General features: G+C 39.4%; 1 protein-coding gene across 1 annotated transcript in view; it reads left to right on the top strand.

Moving 5' to 3' along the window:
* Positions 1-19183, top strand: part of syndig1l (synapse differentiation inducing 1-like) — a 60512-nt gene that overhangs the window by 31246 nt on the left and 10083 nt on the right. The window contains exon 3 of the mRNA XM_034075412.2: positions 11982-12119. Coding sequence (XP_033931303.1) covers positions 11982-12119 — 138 coding nt within the window. The remainder of the gene's footprint in view (positions 1-11981; positions 12120-19183) is intronic.

The raw sequence follows: 19183 nt of genomic DNA, 5'->3' as shown, positions 1-19183 counted from the left end.
ATAATAGAGTGGTGCAGGAATGTGTAAACACAACCTTGAAAATAGTTTAGCTCGGCTTGAAGTCAATGTTGTTTAGTTTGTTTTTGGTTAGAAGCCTGAAATAAGGTTTGTAGTTAAGACAGGGATGTTCATGTTTGCTTCTATGACATAAAATACAAGAAATTATACTAATTGTTAATGTCTGAGGTTTTTATGTGTCCTAAAAACGACTGAATGAGAGACCTAAACATAATCACACGGAGAATTAGCCGCTTTTAGCTTAGCGGTGTTGACGTGCAGTCATGCGACGTGATGTAGTTTGTCTATGGCCCAGTGTTAGGTATTTACTTCAGGTTATGCTTTTTTCGCTTAAAAAATTATAAAGTAGTGTTTCTATATTGGACTACTTTACTGAACAAAACATTTAAGTATCATAAACATTATATATGTTATTTTGTTTTACTTGCTTGTAAGCACTAACAGCACCAGGAAAAGCGCTATATAAATGTAATGTATTATTATTATTATTAATATAAAGGGAGTCCTTGTGTAGCTAACCCCTACAGAATCCTTTCACCACTCTATTGTGAGATCAAACTCACATGCAGGTCTCCCTTGAAAAAGAGATCATTGATCTCAATGGGATTTTACCTGGATAAATAAAGGTTTTGAATTGAATTGAACATTTTGCTCCATGAAACGGCTTCCCAGTAGAATTGGGGGCCGGTTTTAATTTACTTCGAATCTCCTTGAAAGTGTTATGATAAATCACCTTCCTGCACATCCAGACAGCTCTGCATGTAGCTTCCTGTACAGAACATGCAGGCCTGTCCGCAGCTCGGCACCGAATACAGCTGACCTCATTGTTCGCTCGCCTGACTGACTTCCTCTGCTTCTTTCACTTTTCTCTCCCTTCTCCGTGGTATAGCCGCAGCAACCAAACAGCCAGCATTTCTGGATGATGTATGTTTTCATTCTCCAAACAGCCACAAGGTTGTGCAGATATTGTCAGTAAGCTCTGAGGCGCAGAGCAGAGCTGAGATTGCGATATATAATTAGCTGAAGGCCACGCAGGCAGCCTGACATTATGCAGAATGTAGGCTGTTTCATTCTCATGTGTTATTCAATAATTGTTTTGGCTTCGCCTTGCATTTTGAAGAGAATGAAAATATATCGATCATCTCTGCAGGGGTCTATGTTCACAGCTTCCACCAGATTCATACACTTCTCAGCTTGACAGTGCAGAGACAGATAAGAAAGATTTTGCTTGCTCGTTCACTTTTGGAGATTAATATACTCCATTTGTCCTTTAGGATAGTTCTATTTTTGGATTTAATTTTGAGTGTGTGTGTGTTTTCTCTTCCATTAGTGGGCAGGGCCCTCACACATGTCACCCACCCACCCACTAATCCCCACCATCAATCTCGCAATATGATTTTAAGGGCCACATGTTATTTAAACTAATTGAAAACTGTTTCACCCCTCAAAGCAAATTCATTCCCAAAACCCAGATACATCAATTTGACTTTTAATACAAAGCAAACACTGCACTCTTGCTTATTGAAATGAAACACTTCCAGTGCACACAACATCATTTAGATGTTTTGGGGAGAGTGGTCTGAAGTGCCCTTGTTCATTTAAATTATTTATCCACAAAAATATGCCGGACCAGGTTTTTTTCAGTTGAGGTTTTCCTAAGAAATAGCTTAACATTTAATAAGAAAGCTCAGAAGGATGCTATGGTGCCGCGGCGCCACTGGTTCTCCTTAATTTATTTTTAACTTGGCTCAAATGTAAATAAAGGAATAAAACGCCCCCCAAAGAAGACAGTAAACAGAATTTCTATGAACGATGCTGCTTTGATTTCTCAGCAGCCAGACAACCCAGAGAAGTCTTGAAATTCAGTACTAAAAGGGAACCATTAGCCCAATGCAAGTCAGTTATATTTTTTTATAGCAAAAACACAAGCCCTCGGAAATGTTTATCCCACATTGACATGGGCATTGGTGTCAGCTGTAGCTTTGCTGGAAGACTCAAAACAATGTAAAGACTGATTTATATACCTTGGTAAAATATTAATCTAGAAATCCTGTAATCTTATGATTTGATATAAAAAACAAAGTTCATTAGGTGCATATCCACAAAAACACATGCAGGGATTTAGAGTTTTAAACCAACTGACAAAAAAAAGGATTATATGCCGTGACAAGATGTCAGATTATGTCCATAAAAATGAAAAACAAGCATTTCATTTGTCGGATTACCATCTCAAATGTGATTATTGGACGTTTGATAATGTTCCAATGTTGTGCCTGATTCCCTCCGTCTCTGATTGAAATATTCAGCTTCATATTGAACTCAATTTCTTTGACGCAACGCTACATTGTTTGCCTCAATTTCTTTCCTTTCTTTCTCGTGTTCCACACTCGTGCTGGATCATCCTTCAAACAGGATGATGTGTGAAGGATGCAGCTTAATGGTGCATATATCAACCCCAGCCTCAATCTGCGATTCCTTTTCATTACGGGCACCGTGGAAAAATAAATCTCTATTCTTAGTCTTCCCTTTGTTGTGGGGGAAAACACACTTTATATCTACGTTGTTTGCCCAAAAGTAGTCATAAAAAACTCTGAAAAATTGTAATGAACACTGACACTTTCTGCTGTGAATCAGGACTCAACCCCTAAACAGTTTGCCGATATACGAGAGTCTACTCTCTTTTGCTGAAGGCGTTTCAGTTCCTGGTGAGGAATGTTGTGTGGAGCGTGAAATAATTTCATAAAGCTTAAGGGAGGAGGTGTGTTTGATTCATCACTATTTCGAAATTGATATGGAGTGTACTGTCGACCGTAGCTTTCTTTTAAATGCCATCTGTTGTTTGGGATGCCAACATGTAGGATTCTGCATATCACAAAACTAATGAGAAACTAATGGCGCAGCACAAAAAAGTCCATGAATGCGAGCTGTGACATTACGTGGAAGGAAATGATCCGGGCATGCAGTGACTCGTCTAGGTTCTGTTTCCCATTACACAAATGGCTTCTTTCTTTTTCAATAAATGCAGATTATTTTTTCTCCCAGTCGACTTAAAGATCACCTCTTCTGAAATCACAATCAGAAAAAAATACAAAGTCAAATTGATGCATCCTGATAAACACACGCACACAACTTATAGAAGTAGACCTTATAACAAAACTATAATAAAATATTATAAAGAGGAATCATTTCTACCTGTGCGAAGAAAACTGTTTTATTAACGAAACTGCCTCGATCCACTGTCTGTCTGCACACATACATCAACAATGATCACCTTCACAAAACTTCCAGCCTCTCCTCCTCCAAAAAACGACCAAATAGGTTGATTGTTCAGCAGCTTATTACGACCTATAGTCACGTTTTAAAGTTTAGCACCTCTAGTGGTTGTGTAAGAAACAACAATTTGCGGCAATTGCAAACGCTCCGGTGTGTCGTTTATTCACAAATAACCCTCTCTGGAAAATCCTAAATTGTAGAATAGTTTGACCATTAAAATGCTTTTTGATTAGATTTCTAGCGAGAAGTGTATATTGTACTTTTAGAATCCACGTCCAGTGGATGTGTATGATCTACAGTTTCATAGATATTACGAACATGATTTGAGGTCTCGCCAGGAGAATGTGTATATGTGACCCGCTCTATCGAAATCAGTCGGAAGTCGCAACGGCTCATTTAAAAATAAACGTGGATTTGCGTAAAAAAATAGTTTTTCTGGGTTTGGGTGTTTTGTTTGATTTTAAATAAAGTCTTGGCTTTCAGAATATTAAACTTTTATTTCGAAAATCACACGATAAATACATTTTTGAAGCTTGTAAAGGGAAGATGACAGGCACCTCTCACTCGCCACTCTGCTCTTCCTTTTTCTCAAAATGATGACTCGGTGATAGTCATTATATAATGTGACATATTTTTCTTAATATTTGGAGTACAACAACAATCCTGATATAATTAGAAAGCTATGAATCTCCTCTTTCAAACAGTGTATACAACTCAAAATGTGTCTTCGGGTCAATGCGACTGATTTCGATGGAGCAGGTCACATATACTACGTCTTTCCCCTATTCATTTCTATTGACGGCAGCGTCAAGTTGGCGTCAACCCTCATGGGGTGAAAACAGTATTTCCGGTCTCGAAGTTTTCATAATAAAACCGGAAGTATTCCCCTCACTGTCAAATTATTTTACAGTGATATCTGCCATACTCATCCACTAAAAAACATTAGTTTATCTTTGTTAATTACACAACATTGATTGGTTTAAATTGTGTACAATGATTTTCTGTTTTTAACCTTCGATTCGCAGAAACACATGTTTTTTGGGAGTTTAGGATGGCCGAAGACACTACACTACCCATAATCCTCAGCTATCGTTTGGGACTACAACATCCACTTTGCTTGACAAACCCAGTGATTAGTCCTCAAGCTCTGTGATTGAGGACTATTTACAGAGCTTGAGTGGAGTGCGCCAAGGTTACACCGAGCTTCAAACAGCTCTTTGAAATGGAATGAAACCACGGCATACTATCCAAAACTGGATTTGAACGGGTCCAGTCCCACCCACCCCCCCCCAGAACTACACATGCTGGCTAATTGTGTTTCACAACATGTTCTATGGCACGTCTCTACTGGGAATTGTAGTTTTAAAAGATGTTTTAGTATTTCCCATAATTAGAAGTTGCCAGTATTAAACTGTGTACACCCCTGGAGGTTTAGGGGATAGGAACACTCAAATTTAAAACATATAATTAATAAATGGGTGAAAATGGCTTGTGTCCATTATGGGCAAGGCAAGTTTATTTATGTAGCACCTTTCAACACAAGGCAATTCAAAGTGCTTTACAAAAAATGAAAGACATTAATAAAATGGCATTTCAAATCAGTCATTAAAAAGAAAAGATAATAAAATAAACATTAAAAGAAAAAAGTTAAAAGTTACAGTGCAGTCTAAGATATGAATAGTTCAATTAAAAGCAGCGACAAAAAGAAAAGTCTTCAGCCTGGATTTAAAAGTAGTCAGAGTTGCAGCGGACCTGCAGGTTTCTGGGAGTTTGTTCCAGATATTTGGAGCATAATAACTGAACGCTGCTTCTCCATGTTTAGTTCTGACCCTGGGGACAGAAAGCTGACCAGTCCCTGAAGACCTGAGAGATCTGCATGGTTCATAATTTAGCAGGAGGACAGAAATGTATTTTGGGCCTAAACCATTCAGTGCTATATAAACCAGCAGCAGTATTTTTAAATATATTCTTTGACACACAGGAAGCCAGTGTAAAGACTTCAGAACAGGAGTGATGTGATCCACTTTCTAACGGCCCGTCTACACTACAGCGTCGACAGCGTCGAAAGCTCCAAGCTGCCCATTCACTTTCAATGGGGTGACGTCACGTAGCCGCGCTTTTTCGCCGAACTGAATTGTGGGTAGCAGAGCGAGGCGTCTCAGGCGTCCCAGGCGACCAGAAGTTGAACATTGTTCAACTTCTGGTCGCCTGGACGCCGGAGTAGCCAGCGCCAGCCAATCAAATCCTGTTTCCCAAAATTTGACAGCTGAAGCCGTAGCCAATCAAAAGCTAAGCCGTCTAAGCTGGGAGAGATATCCCGCCGTTCATTTCTATATTTCAAAAAAAGTCGGAGGAGAAACTAACTATCGCCGTAGCGAATCACCCGGTTTTGTATGACCAGACCCTCTTCACCTACCGGGATACAAACCGGAGGAACCAGGCATGGAGGGAGGTGGCAGAGACAGTGGGGGAAACTGGTAGGTTTTCGCCTGTTTGGGGAGTTTATATATATATTGCTCGCATAAAATCCCCGGGGGTTTTTGCTTTGTATGTCGGGGGCGGGAGATTCATGTGATTGGTTGTTGGTCGTGTTGCTTGAATAAAATCCCCAAGCTCCAGACACGCCCATCTCCAAGCTATTTTTGAAGCTGTAGTGTGGACGCTCCGTTAGTGTTAGTGAGGACTCGAGCAGCGGCGTTCTGAATCAGCTGAAGCTTTCTAATTGATTTTTTAGTGAGACCTGTGAAGACACCATTGCAGTAGTCGAGTCTACTGAAGATAAAAGCATGGACAAGTTTTTCCAAATCCTGCTGTGACATTAGTCTTTTAATCCTAGATATGTTCTTTAGGTGATAGTAGGCTGATTTAGTAACTGTGTTAATGTGACTGTTGAAACTCAGGTCAGAGTCCCTGACTACACCTAGATTTCTGGCTTTATCTGTTGTTTTAAACATTGCAGACTGAAGCTCAGCGCTAACTTTTATACGTTCTGCCTTGGCTCCAAAAACCATTACCTCAGTTTTATCTTTGTTTAATTGGAGAAAGTTCTGACACATCCAGTCATTGATTTGTTCAATGCACTTACTCAGTGTTTGAATTGGAGCATAGTCTCCTGGTGAAATTGTTACGTAAATGTGTGTGTCATCTGCATAGCTATGGTAACTTATTTTGTTGTTTTTCATTATCTGAGCCAGTGGTAGCATGTAGACGTTAAAGAGAAGAGGCCCCAAGATGGAACCTTGAGGTACCCCACATGTCATATATGTCAACTCAGATGTGTATTTACCTATAGAAACAAAGTTGTTTCTGTCCTTTAAGTAGGATTCAAACCAATTTAGAACTGTTTCCGAAAGTCCCACCCTGTTTTCCAGTCGGTCTAGTAATATGTTGTGATCAACAGTGTCAAACGCAGCACTAAGATCTAATAATACTAAAACTGAAGTTCTGCCACCGTCTGTGTTTAAGTGGATGTCATTGAAGACCTTTACAAGAGCAGTCTCAGTGCTGTGGTTTGGACGAAAGCCTGACTGGAACACATCGAAATAGTTATTTAAATGCAAGAAGTTACTCAACTGTTGAAAAACAACTTTTTCAATGATTTTACCTAGAAATGGCAGGTTTGATATGGGCCTGTAATTGTTCATTACTGAAGCATCTAAATTATTCTTTTTTAAGAGCGGTTTAATGACTGCAGTTGTCAGGGCCTGTGGAAAAATACCTGAGTGAAGAGATTTGTTTACTATATGAAGTAGATCTGAGGCCATGCAAGGAAAAACATCTTTGAAAAATCCTGTTGGAATTATATCAAGGCAGCAGGAGGAGGATTTCAGAAGTTGGATAATGTCCTCTAGTTTTTTATCATTAATCTGATGGAATTGTGTCATGATGTCTGAATTGATATTAGGTGGACACTGGACATAGGGACAACACATTTGCTGTACCTGATACAGAGGCACTGACTGCTTGTCTGATTTTCTGAATTGTGTCAGTGAAGAAGGAGGCAAAATCATTGCACGCCCTGGTGGATAGAAATTCAGAGGCTACTGACACTGGGGGGTTAGTTAGTCTGTCGACGGTAGCAAACAAGGCACGTGTGTTGTTTTTGTTTTTGGTAATGATGTCAGAGAAGAAAGACTGTCGTGCGTTTTTACATTCCAAATTATAAAGGCCAAGTCTCTCTTTATAGATTTCAAAGTGAACCTGGAGATGTGTTTTTCGCCACCTGCGTTCAGCTTTTCGACATTCTCTTTTTTCTGTTTTCACGGTCATGGCCTTTCTCCATGGAGATATTTTCTTGCCAGACACTTCCTTTACCTTAGTTGGAGCAATGGCATCTATAACATTTTTCATTTTTGAATTAAAATGATCTATTAGCTCATTTACTGAGATGTTAGCAGGGGCAAATGTGGAAGAAAAATTCTGAGTAAACATTTCCCTAGTATTTTCAGTTAAATATCGCTTTGTGGTTACCTCTTTTTGAAAAATGTTGTGAACAGAAATAGAGCTCTCAAAGAAAACACAGGAATGGTCAGAGAGTGCAACATCAGTCACCACAAGCTTAGAGATGTTCAGACCCTTTGAGATAATTAAGTCCAGAGTGTGGCCCTTATTGTGTGTGGGCTCCGTCACATGCTGAGTCAGTCCATAGCTATCAAGAACACAAAACAGTTATTTAGCCCCTCTGTCCTGGGGGTTGTCAACATGGATGTTAAAATCACCAACAATGACTAGACGGTCAAAGTCAATACACACGATAGACAGCAACTCGATAAAATCATCAAAAAAGCTTGCACAGTATTTGGGTGGTCTATAGATATTTAGGAACAGAGCTTGAGAGGAGCATTTCAGCTGAAGGGCCACATATTCAAAAGAAGCAAAGTTCCCATAAGATGTCTTCCTGCATTGAAGGGAATCATTGAACAGAATAGCAACTCCACCTCCTTTCTTATGCATTCTGTCCTGACTCATACAACTAAAGTTGGGAGGGGTTGATTCGATAAGAACAGCTGCACTGTTATTTTGTTCAATCCAAGTTTCTGTTAAAAACATAAAATCGAGATTGTGCTCAGTGATAAAATCATTGATTAAAAATGTTTTTCCCGCCAAAGACCTGACATTTAATAAAGCTAGTTTAAGTTCATTAAACACACAATCAGTCAGGTTTTTTGTAACAAGCTGTGGCTGACATGGAATCACTGCTAAATCACTTGATAAACTCACACAAACGTTTGAGCGCTTCCTGTATCTAAGATGATTCACTGCTCTTAATCTATTACCTATCAACACAGATATCGGCAAAGCTGCTGGCAGGAAGGGCCCCGGCATGTCCTGGAAAAAGTTGAGAGTGCCATACGCCCTTGAGCCTGGACCCAGAAAATATCAGTTTGCAGCGTTTTGTACACACACATCCCTATCAGGCTTTGAAGGGGAGGGAGGACCCACCACCCTGCTCCTCTCATCATAGGAGGGCAGGGTGAGGGCTACACTGTAGGAAGGGGAGTTTGGAAATCTGCTTCCATCTTCCTTGTATTGTTTTGGTTTGGATGATTGTGGTAGGCATGGTGATGAAGGACAGCATTAATATATACCCACATGACAGCTAAGGTCAGAAGAGCTTTATTTAATAGCTGGTCTTATGTCTGTGACCCCTCCTGTTGTTAATTGATAAGCCTGAAACATGCACTTGTCAAGGTTCAGAGGCAAATTTAGCAAATATGGCAGTAGCCATCGATCATCTTAAGATAAGATAAGATATACTTTATTGATCCCAAGTTGGGAAACGTTTTTTTGTTACAGCAGCATGTACAATATGCAATTTATTGTTACTTTGTAATTCTACTCCACTACAATTCAGAGGTTAACCTGGTATTTTTACTCCACTACATTTATTTGTGTTACTTTGCAGATTCTGATTAATGATCTGAAATATAAACAACCCTTAAAGCAGACTTTAGTTACACCTGAGTAAAATTCCAAGTGCCAAGATAAACTTTGCAATATATTAGACGTTAAGTACTTTGTCAGGCTTAATATTTATCTGTAGATACCCCCAACGTTTTTTTCTTATTCAAAAGAAGACTTTAACTTAAAGTATTCTTTAATGTTTAAATAAAGCTTAGTTTGTCTGTTTTGCACATCCTCCTATTAATATCTTTGGACGTCCTCCACTAGCTGTTTTATTGTAGAGATCACTACAGTATTTTCTTGATATTTTCTATTCTATATTTCTATCATTGACCTTCTACTTTCCCCCTATTTTGTATGTGGGCTACTCTTAATATTTAAGTGTTTTCATCAAATATAACATATTCAATACAGAAATTCAATAACGTGCTTTAACCACTAGGCGGTGCGGGTTAAAAAACTGTCAAGTTTACAGTGTTAACACAATAAATTATACTTTATGAAGATGTTACAAATAACACACAGCATACAATGCCATAATAACTTTGTATTATTAGTGTAGGACACTTATATATATGTATAACATCTGAAGATGTGTAGTTGTATTAATGTTTTCACATAATTGTACACATAATTGTATATTATGTCACATATTATAGTTCTACACATTAACATCTGAGGTATATCCGTCATTTAATAGTAAGCTATTGAAATTCTGATTCCATAGATGTGTCTCCCATCACCCAAAACCCCTGACTATTCTCTCAACTCAGTATTTACATTCTTTAATTCAAAGAAAATCAGTAATATCTTTAAAAACTTCAAGTCCTTTTCTATAAGCTGTGCACCGTTATGGTGTAAATGTAACCTATCTACTAATTGGATCAAATATAAAAGTCAGCTGAATTACTATTGATACTGCAAGGAGACATATTGTGTGAAGAGAAATTGAAGATGTTGTTTAATTGCTGATATATTTATGATACACGTCACATATTCAGTTTTGGCGGCATTTCTTCCAGTTTGTCCAAAGGTTTTCTAATCACGGCTCTATAAATAGAGAACTACGGCAGATGTGTAATATTTAATGCAGCTGAACTGTGTATTACAATGCCGTTATGTGATGACTTCCAAAGAGAAAAGCAAGCACACTCGGAAATAAAGTATTATTCTTTTTTCCTTTGTTTCATGTTTTCTGATTTCACATTGCATAAACACCATATCCCAACGTGCATTGCGGCTAAAACATCCAATCACTAAGCTTCAACGATAGCTGAGGATTATGGGTAGTTTGATGTTTTAGCAAAAAAACCTCTGAAAAAATAAATATGTCTCTCAGAATCTAAAGTGAAAAATCTATGGGAAAAACACAAAAGCAGTGTACACAATTTAAACCAATTAATGTTGTGTAATTAACAAGGATAAACTGATGTGTTTTAGTGGATGAGTACGGCAGATATCACTGTGAAATCATTTGACAGTGAGGGGAATACGCTTTTATTGTCAAAACTTCGAGACCGGAAATACTGTTTTCATTTTGTTTTAGGAGGGGATTCGAGGAAGGGAAATTAGAGAAATGAGAACGCTTTAGTCACGTTCTCTTGGCGAGACCTCAAATAATCTTCGTAATATCTATCAAACTATAGATCCTACACATCCACTGGACATGGATTCCAAAAGTACAATATACACTTCTCGCTAGAAATCTAATCAAAAAGCATTTTAATGGCCAATCTATTCTACAATTTAGGATTTTCCAGAGAGGGTTATTTGTGAATATACGACCCTCTGGAGCGTTTGCAATTGCCGCAAATTGTTGTTTCTTACACGACCACTAGAGGTGCTAAACTTTAAAACGCGACTATTGGTCGTAATAAGCTGCTGAACAATCGACCTATTTGGTCGTATGAGTTGGAGGACTTGGAAATGGATGCCCTGTCCAGTCGAAGGAGCGTGCTACAACTTAACTAAGTTGTAGTTTAAAAAATAGAAATGTACCAAAATGTCTGCTTTTGTTTCACGAGAGCTACAACAGTCCTCAATTCTGAGAGTTACAGTATGCTTCTTGCATAGAGTTTGCGGTTTGTTGGTCGTGTCGGGTTCTGGTGATTTATTAATACATATTTTTGCATGTTGGGCAGTGTGAAATGGCTCTCATTATGTGCTGGGAGCAACTGGCCTGCAGCGGGCATCTCTAATGAGCACAGCCAGGAGGACGCTGAATAACAAAGCTGCTATGTCGTGTGTTTTTAGACTAGAATGTGTATTGTGTATTTAGTTTAAATGAAATGTTCAATTTAATCTGTTGACAAAACAGTTTGTTTTAATACAGGACTAAGACTAGATAAAAAAATAACTGACGAGAGAGAAAATATATGAAATATTCAGGACTAAAGATAGACCAAAATGTAATGATTTGTCTTCAACTCAAACTAGAATTAAAAAATAAAAATAACTGAAATGTCAGTACAACTAATAAACAGAACCCTAAACGTAAACGCTGCCCGGATTAAAACTGGTTGCAATTGATAAAAAAGTGTTTTCTGTAGATGAAAGAAATAGGTCGACATATTAGAAAACACTCCTAAACTGAGAAGATCTCTATTTGAAGAGAGGTATCAATATTTTAATCTACTCTTGGACGGATGCAAATAAGCCCTTCACTCAAAATGTCAAACTACTTTTTGAACATTAAATGCCAGATTTGTTTACCCATTTGCTCACCACTCATGAATTGCAACATTAAGTGATGTGTGTTTTGATCGAATTGCTGTTTTTATGCACAGACGGACTGCTCCAGCGACAGCGAGAGTGAGGACAACTTCATAGTGGTCCCCCCTCGAGACCACCTGGGCCTGGCCATCTTCTCCATGCTGTGCTGTTTCTGGCCCCTGGGAATCGCAGCATTTTACTTCTCACAGGGGGTGAGGACACACACATGGGAACACATGCATGCATCGCAGACAACTATAAAGACGTGATTTTTCACACATGCTTAAGGACACAGCATCCGTTTGTTGTTGTGCCTCCTACCACACACACAAGCATACATGTGAATACCCAGCAGTATGTATGATTCATCACAAATATCGGAAGGCGTCTCACATAAAAATAGACTGACAGCTGACTCCCTAACTGCCAACGCAAGGCCGCTTCTAACTGGGCAAGCCATCAATACCTCAAGGCCAATCTTTAACACTCGCTTGATGCTCTGTAAACAAGCTGTAATCCGCCATGAGGAACAGTATATAACTCACTATCAAGGCTCTTTTATCTACAACCCCCCAAAAACAAGAGCTGCTAAAACTACGAAGAAAAGAGATGGTCTTTGAACTATTGGTGTTTTCGAGGGGATTGAAGATGGATCCAATTAAAGGTCAACCTACGATTTTAACGTCAGTCTCTCAGACACAATAAACACCCTTGGTTTGACTATTTGAAATAAGTATTTGTTGAATGAAAAGGCAATAGAAAAAACAACAATTTTTTTATCGGGTATTTTTTATTCTTTAGGACTTCAAACTGTAGCCTATGCTTTGGTGCTCAAATATTAAACCGAGTCTTTAAGTAGATATATCGCTTGGGTCTTCAATTATGAAATGGTTAAATATCAAATAGTGATGGCTTGCTAGATATATTTCACTTTGCACGAGATCATGTGAGAATTGTGGATCATGAGCTCACTAGAAAATCCATATTGAGAGACATGTGTTCAGGTCCGAGAAACCAATGATTCGGATCATTCAGCGTCCTGTGAGGAGCTACTGGCAACTACAGATGTGTTTCAGTATGTGTGATGGGACGCAGGCAGGCATCTGTTCGTTCAAAACAACAGTGGAGGCTCCCAAATAGGTTGACATGGATGCTCTAGCAGAGTCAGCTATCAGCATCAGACCGGAGAAAATGTACTGAAGAGCAAGGAATAGCATCGAAAGCTTTTTTTTTTGTATACAAAAAATATGTTTTTCATTTCTCCTGCCATGTTTTGCCAAGAGTTTGATTGACAGATGAGTCATCCAGTCCCCTGCCAAGCATTTTTTGAAAGCTTCCCAAACACTTTCCAACTGGTTCTTTGTTACAAACCATGTGGTACGTCAGGTAAACTGACATTTTCTTGACGGAAACATAAAGCCACATACAGTGGGGCAAAAAAGTATTTAGTCAGTCACCAAATGTACAAGTTCTCCCACTTAAAAAGATGAGAGAGGCCTGTAATTTTCATCCTAGGTACACTTCAACTATGAGAGACAGAATTGGGGGAAAGAATCCAGGAAATCACATTGTAGGATTTTTAATGAATGAATTGGTAAATTCCTCGGTAAAATAAGTATTTGGTCACCTACAAACAAACAAGATTTCTGGCTTTCACAGACCTGTAACTTCTTCTTTAAGAGCCTCCTCTGTCCTCCACTTGTTAACTGTATTAATGGCACTTGTTTGAACTCGTTATCAGTATAAAAGACACATGTCCACAACCTCAAACAGTCGCACTCCAAACTCCACTATGGCCAAGACCAAAGAGCTGTCAAAGGACACCAGAAACAAAATTGTAGACCTGCACCAGGCTGGGAAGACTGGATCTGCAATAGGTAAGCAGCTTGGTGTGAAGAAATCAACTGTGGGAGTAATTATTAGAAAATGGAAGACATACAAGATCACTGATAATCTCCCTCGATCTGGGGCTCCACGCAAGATCTCACCCCGTGGGGTCAAAATGATCACAAGAACGGTGAGCAAAAATCCCAGAACCACACGGGGGGACCTAGTCAATGACTTGCAGAGAGCTGGGACTAAAGTAACAAAGGCTACCATCAGTAACACACTACACAGCCAGGGACTCAAATCCTGCAGTGCCAGACGTGTCCCCCTGCTTAAGCCAGTACATGTCCAGGCCTGTCTAAAGTTTGCTAGAGAGCATTTAGATGATCCAGAAGAGGATTGGGAGAATGTCATATGGTCAGATGAAACCAAAATAGAACACTAGATGTGTTTGGAGGAGAAAGAATGCTGAGTTGCATCCAAAGAACACCATACCTACTGTGAAACATGGGGGTGGAAACATCATGCTTTGGGGCTGTTTTTCTGCAAAGGGACCAGGACGACTGATCCGTGTAAAGGAAAGAATGAATGGGGCCATGTATCGTGAGATTTTGAGTGACAACCTCCTTCCATCAGCAAGGGCATTGAAGATGAAACGTGGCTGGGTCTTTCAGCATGACAATGATCCCAAACACACCACCCGGGCAACGAAGGAGTGGCCTCGTAAGAAGCATTTCAAGGTCCTGGAGTGGCCTAGCCAGTCTCCAGATCTCAACCCCATAGAAAATCTTTGGAGGGAGTTGAAAGTCTGTGTTGCCCAGCGACAGCCCCAAAACATCACTGCTCTAGAGGAGATCTGCATGGAGGAATGGGCCAAATGTGATTTTCTGGATTTTTTTTTCTCATGTTGTCTCTCATAGTTGAGGTATACCCAAGATGAAAATTACAGGCCTCTCTCATCTTTTTAAGTGGGAGAACTTGCACAATTGGTGGCTGACTAAATACTTTTTTGCCCCACTGTAATTAAAAACATGGCATTTCCAAAGAGAACAAGTATGTGAGGTTTGAGAGTGCGACCTGTCACGGTGTGACGAGGCGGCACTGTTCATTATGAAGCTTTTGACATTAGCAAACTGCACATAATGGTGGTTTAATGAATTCAACTGGACTTCCTGCCTCAAAGTCGAACACGTTTTAAAGCACACACACACTAGAGACAGGAAAGCTTTCCAGTAAATTGGTCTGCTTTTGACTATAATTTCTTATCAAAAGCTCGAGCATTTAGCTGACTTATCTGCGGGGGCGAGGAGTCCGAGGCAGATTAAGGCGGTCAGTGAATTATCTTGTCAGGAGCTCATTTGATTATTCCTGGATAATTATGGGGAAGTGATGGCTGTGTTTAGGGATGGATGGCTTTTCTACCAAACTCACTCCTTTAGAAGGTGCTGTCCACAAGAGCTGTCAGGAAAATATACGGTGGGAGTCGGGGATCGCTTCATTTTATAGCTCAATAACCCACTTCACTGGTCTTCATTATATCCAATCATTCAGGGAGCCCCCGTAACTAAATCAATTAATTCTGGAAGGATTGAGACCAAGAAGATTGTCAGGTTTAAGCAGAAGATGGTGTGAAATGTGTATATCGGTGTGGACTTCTGTCCTGAGAAAAGTGTGAAGCGATATGTACTGAACAACAAAGTCAGTTCATATTTAAGGATGAATTACATATTTTTTATAGGAGTAGAAATCTGCCTAAAATAACGCAAAGCAACGTTTTAACACCTTATCTGCAAACAGCTTGGCTAAGTATACCCTAAAGACTCAGACCCTTTTTTAAATCAACTTTAACGTAATTTAAGTTACTTGAACTGTAAGGATTTCATTGTATGCTACGTTAGACTATTGCACTACATTTTAAATGCTAATATTGTACTTTTTCCTTTCCTACATTTATCAACTGGCAGCTTTTGTAATTAGTTACTTTACAGATACATTTTATAAGGTAATACAACATAAAAATCAAATAACAAATAAACATTGACATATAAATAAAGGTTTAAATATCCAGCAGTACTCAACAAAGTAATTTAAATAAGCTATAAATTGTGATATACAATTAATGCATCAATAATCATAATCCAGTAATTGGACATACATAATACTAAATGCGTAACACATACTTTTACTTGTGGTACTTATGTATATTTTGATGTCAATACTTTTGTACTTTTACTAAAGATCAGAGTACTTCTTCCAACACTGCTACAGGGTAACCAGATGCATTATGGGATATGAGAAGGGCAGCAGGAAGTGGCGAGAGAAAAAGTTTAGAAGTGATAGCACATCAGCTTTGTCACTTACTCTGAGGACATTTACAAACAAACAGCTTAGCGACTGTAATAGAGTGTGAGGATCAATAGTGTTTTTGTCCCAATGGAAGGTCAATCCTCTTCAAACAGAGCGAGCCGCTGCATGGCTTCCCAAGGAGAGCGAGGTCATGAGGGAACACACAGAAATCAACATGCTGCTTTGAACATGCCCATATCCTATTTGCCAAAGACTACATCCTTAATTCTGTGTAATGTTTTTATGGTAAATAGTGCCATTTTAGGATTCACCGCCCGCACACAACTCACGATGACAACCATGGGTATCTGGGGGAAATTAGCTTGCAGCATTTGATTGGGAAGCGGAATTGAGTTTCAATTATTGCCACTAATAGGGTGAGTGTTTTGTTTTGAGATGCTGATAAATGTTTCTCTCGGCTCTGAGACATCTGTGCTGGAGACTGCAGTGTTGAGGAGCCGAAGCGATTCCTTTCACGATTATGCAAATAAGACTCCCCTGAAGTTATCTTTCGGCTTACAAGTCGTAATAATGGATGAAAACGAATGAGCTAATTATTGCAAAACGGGTTTCTGTATTCACTTGCGTGTCTGTGCGGGGGAGTTGGAGAGACACCGCACAAAAAGCATAGAGAGAAGGAGAGAAACAGGGCTTTGTGTGTTGTTTATTTGCAAGAAAAACCTGTAAAGGGTGCTGAATTAACTTCAGAGAGCGCGTCGCAGCGTGAGTCTACATGCAGCTCAGTCTGAGATGTTATCTTTTTCTCCATGACACCACATTTCAATCATTTTGTCAAGGTTGTGGAGATAAAGCCATAATGCTTCTAACCACTTTCCTCTCAAGGGGATTCAAGGAAAAAAATCCACACAGTGACGCTTGTAAGGCACATTATACAAAGCTGATGCTCACGAGCACACACAATTACTACACATGTTTTCCACATAGTATTCTTTGTTATATCCCTCGGAATGTGTTCATTTTTAGGTGGAGAAAAACAAATCAATTTGGTGCTTCACTGGAAAAATCGAATAATAAGCGACATAATTGTCGACATCACTGGAAGGAAGCTGAATTGAAGGGCACGTGCCCTTCAATTCAGCTTCCTTCCAGTGATGTCGACAATTACACTGTCCACCATTACATTATGTCTCTTTTCTAGGATTTGCTCTTCCTAAAGACCTTGCTGTGGGGGACTTTTGTTTCAATAATTACTGTATTGACATGGAAGCCAGTGGCTCTGCCTTGAATACGTCCTTTGTCTAGATTTGCTTTCTGACCTTTCGAGGCATTTGTCTAAAGAGTCTTTTTTCCTGGCTCTCATCTGGATGTCTTTGTCTCACACTATTAGGCATTATCCTCTCAACCCTTCCTGGCACTAATGAAACAGTTCACAGTGGGGGAGTGTTTTTCTCTACTAGCAACCATCGCTGAAAGCTGGGTGGACGCACGCTCGTGAACTGTTAGTGCCGTATTATGCATGCCCACTGCACCTCGCGGGAACGCGCACAGCGTAAAGCAAATACTCACAGACATTTCAATGATCTGTTCGGCAAAGTTAGGTTTGGAAACTATATAATTTCCTTGTGGGCGGGCATGCATAACACCAGAGCCCCTCTGCGGGGAAACTTTGGCGCTGTTCTTAGTTTGTTCTAATCCGTCAAAATGACGGACGGCTTTTAGATTTTTCCGTCATTGTAAAAAAAATCTGTCATAGATGGAAAATATTCGGTTAACGCGACCTCTGGTTCGAAATATGAGTGTAGGGAGCTTAAGAGTAATATAAACATACATGTGCAAAAGCATAAAATAGTGTAAAAAGGAAACCAAATTGTGTGATTACTAAAACACCTAGAAGGTCACCACAATAATATCATGTCATTGACATGATATCAACATTACATATTTTCAACATCACAGTTATCATGCGACATTGCGTCACCATAGACCTGTGCCATATCTGTCTTATTGTTCTAATGTTATCAGGCTTAACACATCAGACTTTGTGTCAAATCTTATTTAAATCTAGCTAAAAATTGTACAAAAGACGAACATAAATTCAATTCAATTCAAAACCTTTATTTATCCAGGTAAAATCCCATTGAGATCAATGATCTCTTTTTCAAGGGAGAGCAGCAGTAGGTTCCACAAAGTATGTAGATGGGAGTTTGCTCTCTTGTGTGGCTGCTTTGGCCCTGATGCATTACTGCGGTGCAAATGAGCAGAGGCTATGAATAATACAGTAATTTTAAAAACCATTCCAGGTACTTGTACAAATGAAAAGGCATAAATATTCATTTAAAAGACAAATGTATAAAAATAACCAAAGAAACCTGGCACATAAATAAAAAAGGTAGCCTGTGGAAAAGCAGTTTTTTGTCACCATTTCAAATTGGTTTGAATAATCCTAGATTTGATATTACTCAACTGTTAATCTCTCCAGCGTGTGTTACTGCAGGTTCTCCCTTCAGTTATTCGTTCACAGTACAACTCAAAATAAGGGAGCCACAGGGTCAGGTACCTGAACCAGTTGGCTCCTCTCAGTGAGGAACAGCAATGGCTCCTTTCCAAAGTCTTCCCAGATGTCTCGCCAAGCGTCTCATTCTGTTACCACAAGCAAGATTAGGCATCCTACAAACTAATCTCACAAGAGCTACTTTTATCCACAGTCTGATGGCTTGGGAGGAAAATTGAAGGTCAAAACAAGGATTCGTGTCGAGCCGTGCTTTCCTGTTTATTCTTCTATTCACTTCCAAAATCGAAATAAACTCTGCATCTAACTCTAGCAAGAGCAAATAGGAAGCGTAACCTCGTCAATTTGGAGCGTCCACTTCTGAAAGGAATGGGACACACTTTTAGAAGAGACGACCATGGTCTCAGGACTGGAGGTCTATTGCCTGCTTCATCACACTGACACACACTTATTGTTCAAATTAATTCAACTGAATAATGAAGGTCGTTTCACACAATCACACGGTACATTTCAAACTGTGCTGGGATACATTCAGCACAATATAATGTCCAATGTATTGTGTTATCCGCAGGGACGTGCACAGACATTTGGAGGGGCTATTGCTCTAAACTGGAAAAAGGGCCTCCCCCCGAT

The sequence above is a fragment of the Pseudochaenichthys georgianus genome, chromosome 24 (genome assembly GCF_902827115.2).
Source record: "Pseudochaenichthys georgianus chromosome 24, fPseGeo1.2, whole genome shotgun sequence".
Lineage (NCBI taxonomy): Eukaryota > Metazoa > Chordata > Actinopteri > Perciformes > Channichthyidae > Pseudochaenichthys > Pseudochaenichthys georgianus.
The sequence above is the reverse complement of the archived record's forward strand: the minus strand, read 5'-3'. Positions and strand labels throughout refer to the sequence as shown.